The following is a 12,275-nucleotide window of genomic DNA, read 5'->3' as shown; positions in this document are numbered from 1 at the left end:
AGGTAAGTCTATTTATTGTGATAAATTACTCTTGCTGGTGTTCATTTAAACTATTTACTGTTACTCCTGGATTTGACAGCATCTCTACAACTTTTTAAGTAGTAGGTAATAAAAAATTAATGTAGGGAATAAAGGATTCTATCAAAAAGAAACCAACAGAAAATTGAGTAAACTGGTTTTGCCTTGCTGTTTAAGTGCTTATCTCATAAAAGGACTGGAAGGGATAGCAGTTAGTTTACTTGTCTGTAAGGGATATTTAGTCTTGCCTACAGTGGTAATTTGATAGTATATAGTATTTCTATAACAGTAGGAAATCTGAAGAGATGCATGAAGGTTCTTTATTTTTGTGGATGATGTGAAATGAGCTGAAGATACTTCTGTACAATTCCTAGGTGATCCCTGTTGGAACTGCAGATTTCATTCCAGTTAACTATGATTTTTACTGACACTAACATATTAAGAGTCTCAAAAGAAACAAGGAATCACTAATTTAAATGGTAATAACAAATTCTGATCTTTTCATAAACAAAAGTGGGTTTACTCTATTGTTAACTGTTGTGAAGCTGCAGGATGTTTTTGGTTATCAGAGTACTTAATTCTGTAATTCTCATAAATGTTACATTTTCCTGAGTAAAACTGAAAGAAGAGGGGAAAGTAAGCTTTCATTAGGTATTTAGTTTCATATTTTGAAGATGAGAGACAAAACCTTATTCTGGGGGAAAAGAGTATATCTGAAAATAGTGCATTATGTATAGGCATCTTTTCTGTATAGGTCCAGCTCTTCCTTGTAATTTAAAAGTTTTACTTCTTAGGTGTACAGTATATTATATTTCCCAAAATACATATAACAGTGTGATAGTGTTCTTCCTGAAATCTCAGTAATTTATATATATACACTTACCCACAGATATATTTAACTAATGGTTTGTCAATTCAATAGACAGTTCTAATTTTTTTTTTTCCAAAAAACATCCTTGTTCTCTTTGGAGTTGCACATTTTTCTGAAGATGTAAATTCCACAAAGGGAGTACTGCTGTTGAGCTAATTTGTATTCCAATAACCATTTCCTGAACAAGCCAGCTGGAATAATATCGGTTGAATTATTGAACTTATTGGCACAGCTCTAGCTTTAACTGTATTTCTAAACGTTCCATGACCTCACTGTTGTCATGCATGTTAACATTTACAACTGTGTTCTGATGGTCTAACTCATTTATATTACATTCTGTACTGGATATTATGTGCGTGTGTTTTTAACACTCTAGTATTGGAGAAAGTATTTTTGTTGTACCTAAGAAAACGAGGTTCTGAATTTTTCTGGCTTTTAAAATGACATACTTAGGATGTAGTGGTAACTATATATTGTGTCTATATGTAAATTTTTGTGCATATTACATATACTTTTTTCCTACAGACATTGACGATGCTCAAATTCTTCCACGTCCACCTCGAGTCAGACATTTTTCTCAGAGTGAGGACGCTCCAAGTGAAGTTTTTGGTGCATTAAATGAAGAACAGCCACTGCCACGAAGCAGCAGCACCTCTGACATCCTGGAACCATTCGCAGTGGAACGAGCCAAAGGTGCAGTTCCTGTCATTGCCAGTTCATCCCATCATGCTCCAAGCTTACAGAGTTCCACTGAGACCTCTTCAATGCATAGATCCACTGAAAGCCATATCACTGATACAAATAGCAGAGAGTCCTCCTTGGAAGTTGGGGATAGTATTTATGACCATCTTTGTCATTTAATAGGGCCGGTAGAATTTGCAAACACTGCCTTTGAACAAAGCCAGTACGTTGACCTTGAAGGTGAAGATGATCTCCTTTCCTCTCTGAGAGAATATCTTATTAAAGAAAAAGAAGAACTTTGCGGTAACTTTGAGGTAGAGAAATGTGAGGCTTCTGCTCATGAAGTTGATACATCAGTAAGTAGGAACGATAGATTACCACTGGATGGATTAGAAAATAGAGATCAGACCGATCAGTGCACGACTAGCAACACTGTTGCAGAAAGAGCCAATAACACAGAGCTGCAACTAGAACAAAACCCAAGTGGCTTTATAAGTAATATTGCACCTACTCAAGTAGACTTCTTTACGAGAAATCAAGCACTCAATAAAGCCAGACAGTTAGATATTGATAAACAATATGAAAGCGTGTTTGATCATGGGTCAAGTAGTCCTAGCAGCAAAGAAGGGAAGAGGTATCTGTACAGGCAAGCAGCCACTGAAACTGATGTAGATTTAGTCGTGGAAGCACCGGTAGCTGAAAAGCATAAAAATGCCCAGTTTAATGAAAAAGTGACCAACTCACGTATTGTCCATGCAAAGAAAATTCTTCCTAAAGCACAAGTTGATCCTCAAATGCCTCCCATCACAGGCACAAGCAAACTGGCACCAACTAAAAGAAGTATATCTGAAACTGTAACTCATAGGGCCAAAATAATGAAAATAACAACTAAAAAAAGAAACAGCGTTCATGTTACTTTTAGGCCATCTACAGAATCGGTTCAGTTTTACAATCCTCTTGAGAACAAAGAGGCTGCTTGGAAAGCAAGACTTCGTAAACTTGGTGGCTTCAGTAGTAGCAGTAGTGGTAGCAGCACCAGCAGTACCAGTGCAAGCAGCAGCTCATCATCTGCCACAGAGCTGGTTAGACCTGGAATATATAGGCATCTAGATGCAGTCAATGCTGCTTTGGCTGGTGGCAAGCAAGTTAAGGAATCTACAGAAACTCAAGCAGCTGTCTTGCAGAAAGAAGGTCTTGCAGTTAGTCAGGTCCAAAGTCGTAGTGCCTTTAGAGCATCAGGTCAGGAGTCGGCACAACCGCAGGGCTCCCTGGGTGGTGTTTATAAAACTGTTGTACATGCTCTTTCGAAGCCGAAGGCAAATGTTTCCCCACAGAGGCAGAACAGAATGCCAGCAGAGGCTCCACTGAGGGATCTGTACAGTCATGTAATGGGCTATTTTGGAAGGAAAGCTGCAGGTGAGCACTAACAGTGTGCAGAGCGCAAAAGGAGAAAGGCAGCACCAGTTTGGCTTAATGCAACTGAAGCTCTGATAAGCAATCAAAAGGCTTTGGGATGATCACCGCTTTCCCTGTTTGGTTATGCATGCGCCTATAGCCAGCTGATTTTTTTCCCAGCATAAGTTACATTTACATACCTTAAATTACTAATTTTTCTTTTCAAGATGTTTAGTTGAACCTCTTTGCTGCTGAAGATCATCAGATTAGGGAAGAGGAAGAGACAGTAAATGACCTAATAAAGGATTAAGCCTTGACACTTTTGAATTTTCATCTACCATGCAGAGCCTTCAAATTAAGCCTACTGAATGATTGGCAATGCATATTTTATCAGAATGTGTTATTCCACTCTGAGTGTAGTTGTTTTGTCAGGACCTGGCTCCCTACCAACTAGGTTGAACTAATTGTATTTTTGGTTCATTTAGTGTGTTTTCTTCTTCCTCCTCATCCTCTTCCTCCTTTTCCTCCTCCAAAACAAAACCAAAACCGAGCCCCTCAAATTTACATTTGGAGGTCATTTTAAATAGTTTAAAAAAATAATCCAAAATAGCAATCTGCTATTACTGGAATGATTTCATTACAACAGTTCTCTGAGTCTAATCATAAGGTTCTGTTTGAGTCTGTTTCAAAACATGTCATAGGCCTTCCTGTATTCATTCATCCAAATGGCTGCAGTTAAATCTTAGCAACATCTTTCATTGCTTTCTTTTTTTCTTGGCATCTTGGATGTTCATGAAGGTCTTGTGATAGTCTTTCACCTGCTAACTATGAGACCTCTGTGGACTGATCAAAAAAGAAGGCTGCGACTCTTAATATACATTGTCTTAGTTCACATAAGCATAAACGAACAATAAATTAACTTTCAGCAGTAATGCAGGTTTTCTTTTTTTCCCATTGTTATGCTGGCATGATTAACAGAGGACTCTGCAATGCATCCTGCTTCGAGATGTTAATGCCACCTGAGGGCAGTCTCTGTAAGCACAGCACCTGAGAGCGGTACTGTCACGGGTCTCACAAAAATGATTTGCTGCTCTTCAGAAATTAGATTTCTGAAAAAGAAATCTAGGAAGCACCAATTTTAGAAGTACCTGTTATTTAAAATCCAACATTTAAAAGAACCTCATTGTTAGAATAAACTGCACTGTGATCTCATGAGAGATGACACGGACGGAAAATTTTGTATAAAGAGAACATAAACTGGAATGACTTGAAGACTTTAAAGGCTAATATCATATACTCAGGTGTAACAGCCACAGCTAAATATGAGCAGTATAGTTGTATCAAAAATATAACACTAATAAAGCAGTGAACTTCATCAATTTTTCATAACCATTGATCATCTAGAGTTAGAACTTTCATTCCATATACTAGCATGTAATTTTATTATGTAACATTTTCTTTGCACTATTCATTCTAACTGTATACAGTGCCACATTGCCATTTGTCATTAGTATCTATTACAATCTAGTTTACTTTTTCTGTTACATTGCTTTTCATTAGGAATGCAATGAAGAAGGATCCTGAAGGAATCACATAATTTTTTTTAGAATTTGTTACTTACTTGTGATATGGAGGAAGAACATGTGCTTTATCCTTAAAGCAAGCATTAACAACTTTGAGTAGTGCTTACCTATAAGCTTCCTGCTCCTAAAGGTGGAATTGGAAATCAACTAACCCCTGCTTAGTGGGAAGAAGAAGCCGTACTAATTCTGAAAGTAGAATCTGCTTTAAAAGAGAGACATTCTTAAAATGCATGTTTGGCAATTTTGATTTTTAAATTTCTGTTAATTAGCGGGTTTTATCATTTGTTACATTTTGTTTTGAAAATTATGCATTCTTTCCTATAAATGGTTGTTCATTTGCTTTTAGCTAATAGAGAGGACATGAGTCAAAAGCTGCACCCTATTGATAGTGATATTGGCAGTAGCAATACAAATGTTCCTGACCTCATGGATGAATTTATAGCTGAGAGACTCCGCAGTGGTAATGCACTGGTAAGCCTTTAAACTTGCTACGTTTCAATACTTAAGTCTCCATATGTGTGAACTTGTCAATGACATGAAAAATCAGTTTAATAAAAAGCATTTTTCTGACTTTCATAAATCAGAATTAAGAATATTACTTAATTATTCCTTATCTTTGGCATATTTTATATCATTTGTGTTTTCAAATCTATTAAATCTTCATCATGGAAGCAATGCAGAAGTTACTGTCAGATAAATAATGTTATTGAATTAAATAGCCTTAATTGCACCTGCAACGATACCTGTACGTAGACACTTTCAGAATGCTAGTTTGAATGTGAATTTGCAGTCCTTGGCATGGTATGTAATTGAATGACATGCTTTAGCACAGTACTGTTCTCTACAGGTATAGTCAATGCAACAGACTACAAAACTACTCAAATATATATTTTTTTCCTTTATTTTTTTATTTCACTTCTAAGTGTTGAATGAATACACTACTCTTGCAAATAGTGCTCTGCTAATTGAATCAACTTTCCATTTGTTTTTTTCCTACACTTATACAAAATTGTCATGTTGTTTGGAATGGCATTCATAATAAGAAATTTTAATCAATCTTAAATTAAGAATTTCTGATTACTGTTGAATGCTTACAGAAGGAGACAACTGTTTTGAAGAGATAAGTGCTTATTAAGAAGTAACAAAAGGGAAAATACTAAAAAAAAGTTGCACGTTAAGAACAGAATGGGTAACAATTTAAATGTAGTGCTTCAAAATTGTTTAGTTCCTTTTTCTTAAAAGTTGTCAAGGTCCTTTGAGGACATGCTCCTATAAGACATACTCCTATAGAAAATTGCCAGTAAGGAGTTGGTGATAATAAGGGACAAAAGAAGATCCTTCAAAGTTATTTAAGAAATAGTTTATTTATCATCACATTTTATAAATGGCAAGAGAGGATTTATAGAGTTTGTCTATAGGTATACTTTTTTTTCTCTTTTGTATTGAACTCATGTTTATGAAACTTGATTTTTGGCACAAAATATTCTTGTTAGTAGTCTTAAGTTACACAACAAAATGCTATCTTGTAGTCTATGGAAAAGGTTAATTTAGTCAGAAAATTAATGAAACAGAAATCATCACAGCTGGTTGCAGAAGAGAGAAAGGGAGGGATGACTGTTTTGAGAATTGATACTTTCCTCAAGTAACAGAAAAGAGCTAAGTTTGAGTAAATACTCTGAAACTGCCACTCTTTTTTTTAATTGGCACACAACAGACATGCCTTCTTAAAGCAGTACCAACTTACTAAGATTACTTTTAGATTGCTGTATTTATTGAATGCTAAAACCATGTCATGAAAAGCTTATTAGTCTGAGTTAACCAAAAATTAGTAGTATAGAGTAGTAAAAGAATGCAGAACTGACTGGGCCTAGTGTAAAAAGAAGGCTTCTTTAGTCTCATAATGCATACAAATTTCAAGCCATTTAATAAAATAGCTTTTCTACTTTGATGTCTCTTCCCTCTCAAGCAAACAGTGCTGTCTGTGGGAAAAAAATGCCTTAAAGACTTCAAATAGACCACCACCTTACTTGAGCACCACCGTACATGAATGAATCTGCATGCCTTACTTCTGTTATGTATTCTTTTGTTTTCCAAACCAGTACCAAAATGGTATTTTAATCATAAGAGGATTAATGCCTGAATTAAAAAAAAATAAAATTAAATTAAATAAATTTTAAAAATAAAATGAAATTAATTTGATCCTTCTATAAATTAAGTTTTTTGATTATAGTATGGTGGCCTACAGGACATTTTGTCTGAAACCAAGGTTAACAAGTTTTCTTTAGTTATTTAGATATTATTTTTTTTTCTCATGTCTTATCTGCCATGTGGCCAATGCTACTCTGAATCCTGGCCTTTTACGCTGTGTTTCCAAAAATCCACTATGCCAATAAAATTTGTATTTATGAAATTCTGTGACTGCATGGGTTCTTCATTTGGGGGTTTGGAATGTCTTGGTATTTAGAATGATGACAGTTTCTGGCTTAGGTGCTTAAGAACTCTTTGTTACGTTCTGACTTCAGCAAACGTGGGATCACTTTTCCATTTTATGTAAATAAGCCATCCAAGATTGTAAGATAATTTATGTATCTTCAATATTTAGAATGTGACAAGAAGAGGAAGCAGCCCTGGCAGCCTGGAAGTTCCTAAAGACCTTCCTGATATATTGAACAAGCAGAACCAGATGCGCCCTGTAGACGACCCAGGCGTGCCTTCCGAGTGGACGTCACCTGCCAGCGCGGGCAGCAGTGACCTCATCAGCTCCGACAGCCACTCCGACTCCTTCAGCGCCTTCCAGTATGAGAGCCGCAAATTTGAAAGCAAGTATATTTTTCCAAAAGCAGTAGCATTTTTGATTAATGTATTGCAAATTTCACTTGTTTCTTTTGCTGTTATATGTTTTTCCCCTGGATAAAGGGAGAATGCCAGCAGTTTTCTGTAGAGAGAGATTATTTTGATTTTTTATTGAAATCATTAGGAAGTTAATGGAGCCAGAAAAGTTCTTATGAGAGGCTAGTTTATTTTTTTTTAGTATACCAGAATAATAGAGCACTGGAATACTACTATGCAAAGAGGAGAACATTACTGAACAAAAGTTAGAAGACAGTATTGTCTCCTCTGTGGAGTGTATCCATCTGTTTTGCGCAAAATATAAAAATTAAATCTTATTTATTTTGGAAATTATTTTAATTCTTTTGAAAGTAATTAGATAACACTTAAAGAAAGGCTTCTGATATTTTTACAGTGGTCATTGTGCTTCTATAGATTAATCAAGATACTAAATGTAGTATCATGGTAAAATTAGTGTACTTTGTTAAATAACATAATGCTTTTCAGTAATTTTATTTGTCCATTCCCACCCTTGTTTAACAGAAGGGGTTATTATGGTTGCTAGGAATTATGATATCATGTGTTATATAAGATAAAAATAATATTTATATAGTAGAATTTTTGGAAGAAATTACAATTTTTATATATGTCTCCATTATGCAAATAAGTCATGACATTTAAACCTACATTTCAGCCTGACATTTTTTTTGTTAGTGTTGAGGATAACGTTTGTTAGACTATCGTTTGCTGTAATATTTTTAGTTTGAAGTTAGTGCTTTTACAGCAAGCTGGAATATTCCTTCCAGCTTGTAAATTTTACAAATAAATTCCTTAATTTATGATTCCTTCTTTTTTGCATTATTCAGATGTAGATGCACTTACTAAGGAGAATACAGACACACAACAAGAATGTTCTTCCGCAGACATCAAGTAATGAGTTTATGACAGGAAAGAGAATATTCCTAATATATAATAATACTTTCTGCTGTTGTATTTTATTTAGATTTTACAACAGTGTACTAATAGCATAGGAGATGCACATTCAAGGTTTCTGTTTAGTTTGGAAGTCCTGGGCCTCTGGGGTTTTTTATATTAGTGGTATTTTTATGTTGTGAGTTAATACAATGCTTTCCTCAAACAGATTTCAGCTTTGGCACTGAGGCAGGGACACCAGCTTCTACTGACGTTGATGCAATTTCAGGACAGCAACAAAGTGCCGAGGAGCAAGAAGTGGCCAGTCTAACTACACTCCATATAGATTCAGAAACAAGTAGTCTCAATCAGCAACCATTGTCTGCTGAAGCTGCAACTATTACTGGTAAAGTATATTTAAAGAAAGAAAGTATTTATTTCAGAAATTTTCCACCCATCCTGAAGAATGCAACTTCCAGCTTCTGCCAAGAATCTATATTCTGTTTAAGATGATTCCCTTATTTCAATTATTTTTTGATTGTTATTGAAAAGTAGTATGTGCAATAACCTAAGTGGAAAACCTTTGTCTGACTTAGTTATTCATGGTCCTAAATGTATTTTAAACCCTTCATGAGAAAATCTATAGAATTACCAAGGAGAAACTCTTACCACATAATGTATGCCAGATCTCTTACAAATGTCCTTTTATTACTGGTAGTTAAATAGTTAATTTTCATTAAATGTCTTCTTGCTTTGGAAGATTTTCACAGTGCTTATTCAAACCAGCGTATCCCACTGAAGCATCTTGTGATTCTTTTATATGCATTGATCTTAATACATCTTTGTATTGGCTGTTGTGTAACTGAGAGGTTTTTTTATGCAAAATGTTAGTTATTTGGCCATGTAAGATCCCTTTCCATTTGTATAACTGAAAAGTGATGCAGTTAACAAAAACTGAATGGGCTCCTGTCTGAAAGAGAGAATGCTTCTCTATGAGGATGATCTGAAAGAATGGTCTCTTGCTAGGTTTTGTACAGAAGAAGTAAAGATGTCCATAGTCATTTTCATATTCCTTGTTCCATAGCTGTTATACACTGCCATTCCTGTTACAACCTTAGTTGTAACATGTAACAAGTTGCAACAAGTATCTATATTTCTGTGAAAGCTTATACCTACATACTGTGTCTTGTTCTCCGTTAGAAATCAAACTCTGCATTTTCGGAGATGTGGAAAGACATCTTTACTTCCTCTGTTGTAATTTTCACTTTTAAAAAGTGCCCTTCTGCTGAAAGAACTATGGTATTAGCTTTCATGGACACTGTTGTTCAGCTTGTTCCACAATATTCTACTTGACTTGTATTCTCTTCATTTTTCTCTTCGCTGTGTGCTTGTTGAAAGTTCTTGCTGTATATCTGTTCTTCTTCTGTTTGTTTGTATGTTTTTATATGTTAATAACTTCATTGCTGTTTGGTATTTTTGTCTAAGTGTGCACTATGATTGAATTGATAAGATTCCAATTAGTGACTGAGTTGTCCATTGAGAGATTCTGTGGTTAACTCTTCTTGATTGAACCACTGCTTTAGAGAGGCAGTTCTTGTGTGTCACATGCATTTAGCTGGGTTTCCTGAGGAAACAATTCTTGTGCAATTGTTTTGTCTGTCTCTGACTGTCCCATGTGCCCAACAATGTTGGAGCCTATTGTCTCGTTTTTGCAAAATTGACATATAAGGAAACAGAAGGATGTTATTTTCTTTGATGTTTTATGAAAGGTAGGCAGCTATCTAGTGAAAATTGCATATATGCAATGTATCATGATGGAAGCTACAATGTGAATTTCACTATATTAGATGCCAGCAAATCAGTGCAGAAACTCAACCTCAAAACACAGTCATAATAAACAAGTTTTCAATGGTTCTGTTGATCAGAAAACTACTCTTTCTAAATCTGAAGGGTTTTGGAAGGATAATTTCTTTTTGGTATATGGGCATTACATCATACTCAAAGTAAATCATAAAGTTGACTGTTGACTGTTGTTTACTACTCCTAGAACATGTTGTACCTGTGGGAGTCTCAGTCAAAGTCGGATCCATGTATGCTGGAGTATCTTCTAATGACAGACTCCTGTAGTTCTTCAAATTTTCCATAATTTTTTCTGTCCATTCTCTTCCATCATATGAAGATCTCTTTCCCTCCTTCCTCTGCTCCGTGCCTTCCGTGCCTGCTCTTTCTTTCCATCTCACTTTCTTTCCCTCTCTATCCCACTATCTATTTCTCTCCTTCCCATGACTCTTTCTTGCTGCTCTTTTGGAACTACTTTCATCTGTTCCCAACTAATGAGCAGAATGGAAATGATGTAAGAAAATACTTCTTTGAACATCTTTGAAGGGTGTGTTTTACTTTATCTCTGTAAGCATGTGGAAAACTAGTGGTCAGTAGCAAGAAAGAATTGTTACCAGTCAGATAAAACAACAGTCTGTGTGCACAGCAGTAGTGTTCCTCTATCCTGCATAGAGGTGTTAATTTAAATTGATAGTAAAAGCTTCATTGTCTTAGCCATTTAAAGAAGGTAAAGACCTTTGCAGTTTAACAACGTAATAAAGATAGTTTACTGCAATTTCTATTCTGATAACAGTAATAACATTTTCTGTCAAGTTATTTAAACAATTTGTTCTCTTTATAAGAAAGAGCATTTCTCTCAAATGACAAATGTTCTTCAATTATTCTCATAATGATTTGGGAAAATTGCTATTTAAAAGACTCACTTTTCAATTGCTGTCCCTGAAGTTCACTTTATCACTAATACTGAGCTTTGCACATAATATTTTTGTATTACATTTATCTAAGAATTAAAATTAATTTTAACATGATGTGTGGAAAAGTCTGTGGGGAATATTTATTCTCTTTTTGTCTGCCATGTGATTGTGCTGGCTAAACTCAGCCGTTTATGAGGATCTTTAGTCAAATTTAGGATGTGAAACATAAGATAGTACAGAAGAAGTTAATACAACTACTTACTCCCTCTCCACAGATCACATGGTAGAGACCACATAATTGCCTAGAGAGGTTGCTCAGAGACTATCACAGAAAAATGCTTTTGTAGCACTGTCATTCAAACAGTTCTGATTTCTTGTTTTAAAGGAAATAATGCCCCTCTAACTATACTGAACTTTCCCATCATATGGATTTTCTCAGCTCAATCAGTAGATAAACGCCAAAGATTATCAATTACTGGTTTTTATTTATAAATTAATTTGCATGCATCCTGGAAAAGCATTTGTTCCAGGAAGAATTTTGCTTAAACATTTTGCTAGAGAGAAATTTAGGTGAGGGAATGTGATGAGAAATTTGGTTGGTTTAAAACACTGCAAAACAAACACATTCAGAATTATTTGGACCTAAAATAGAGGTCTGCTATTCCACTTACCTGTCTGATTTTGATGTTCGTCTTTCAGCTTTTCTGCATTCACTTCGTTTTCTTTCAGAACACCACTCACAGGGAGATCTGCTTACTGTTTTGTATCTTTTCTTGGCCCAATTTGATACATAAAAGCAGCTCAGTTTTCTGTTAATGCTCTATTTAGACAACATTTCAATAGCTCAAGAAAATAGAAAAAGCTTTTAAGGTAACTGTTAAAAATTACATTTGCAGGCTCTGAAAGTGCTTCTCCAATCCAATCTGCTCTTGGATCCCGATCACAGACACCCTCTCCTGCCACTCTTCATGCAGATCATATTGAGCAGAAGGATCTGCAGCTGGATGAGAAGCTCCACCACTCTGTTTTACAGACGCCAGATGACCTAGGCAATATCTGGAATAGAAAATACAAACCTGTTCTCTCTTTCTCTCTCTTTCTCTCTCTTTCTCTCTCTTTCTCTCTCTTTCTCTCTCTTTCTCTCTCTTTCTCTCTCTCTCTCTCTTTCTCTCTCTTTCTCTCTCTTTCTCTCTCTCTCTCTCTTTCTCTCTCTCTCTTTCTCTTTCTCTTCTC

General features: G+C 35.4%; 1 protein-coding gene across 4 annotated transcripts in view; it reads left to right on the top strand.

The window, feature by feature from the left end:
* The window catches only part of RALGAPA1 (Ral GTPase activating protein catalytic subunit alpha 1), a 130,359-nt gene that overhangs the window by 43,668 nt on the left and 74,416 nt on the right, over nt 1-12,275 (top strand). For 2 of the 4 annotated variants that reach the window (XM_056492414.1, XM_056492413.1), the window contains 5 exons: nt 1,415-1,582; nt 4,895-5,019; nt 7,151-7,367; nt 8,519-8,695; nt 11,939-12,091. In XM_056492414.1, the coding sequence (XP_056348389.1) occupies nt 1,415-1,582; nt 4,895-5,019; nt 7,151-7,367; nt 8,519-8,695; nt 11,939-12,091 (840 nt within the window). Of the gene's footprint in view, nt 1-1,414; nt 2,987-4,894; nt 5,020-7,150; nt 7,368-8,518; nt 8,696-11,938; nt 12,092-12,275 lie in introns of all 4 variants that reach the window. The other 2 variants (XM_056492412.1, XM_056492415.1) reach the window with 1 other exon arrangement.

This window comes from Oenanthe melanoleuca, chromosome 5 (assembly GCF_029582105.1).
Source record: "Oenanthe melanoleuca isolate GR-GAL-2019-014 chromosome 5, OMel1.0, whole genome shotgun sequence".
In the NCBI taxonomy this organism is placed as follows: domain Eukaryota; kingdom Metazoa; phylum Chordata; class Aves; order Passeriformes; family Muscicapidae; genus Oenanthe; species Oenanthe melanoleuca.
This window is presented reverse-complemented; position numbering and strand designations above follow the sequence as displayed.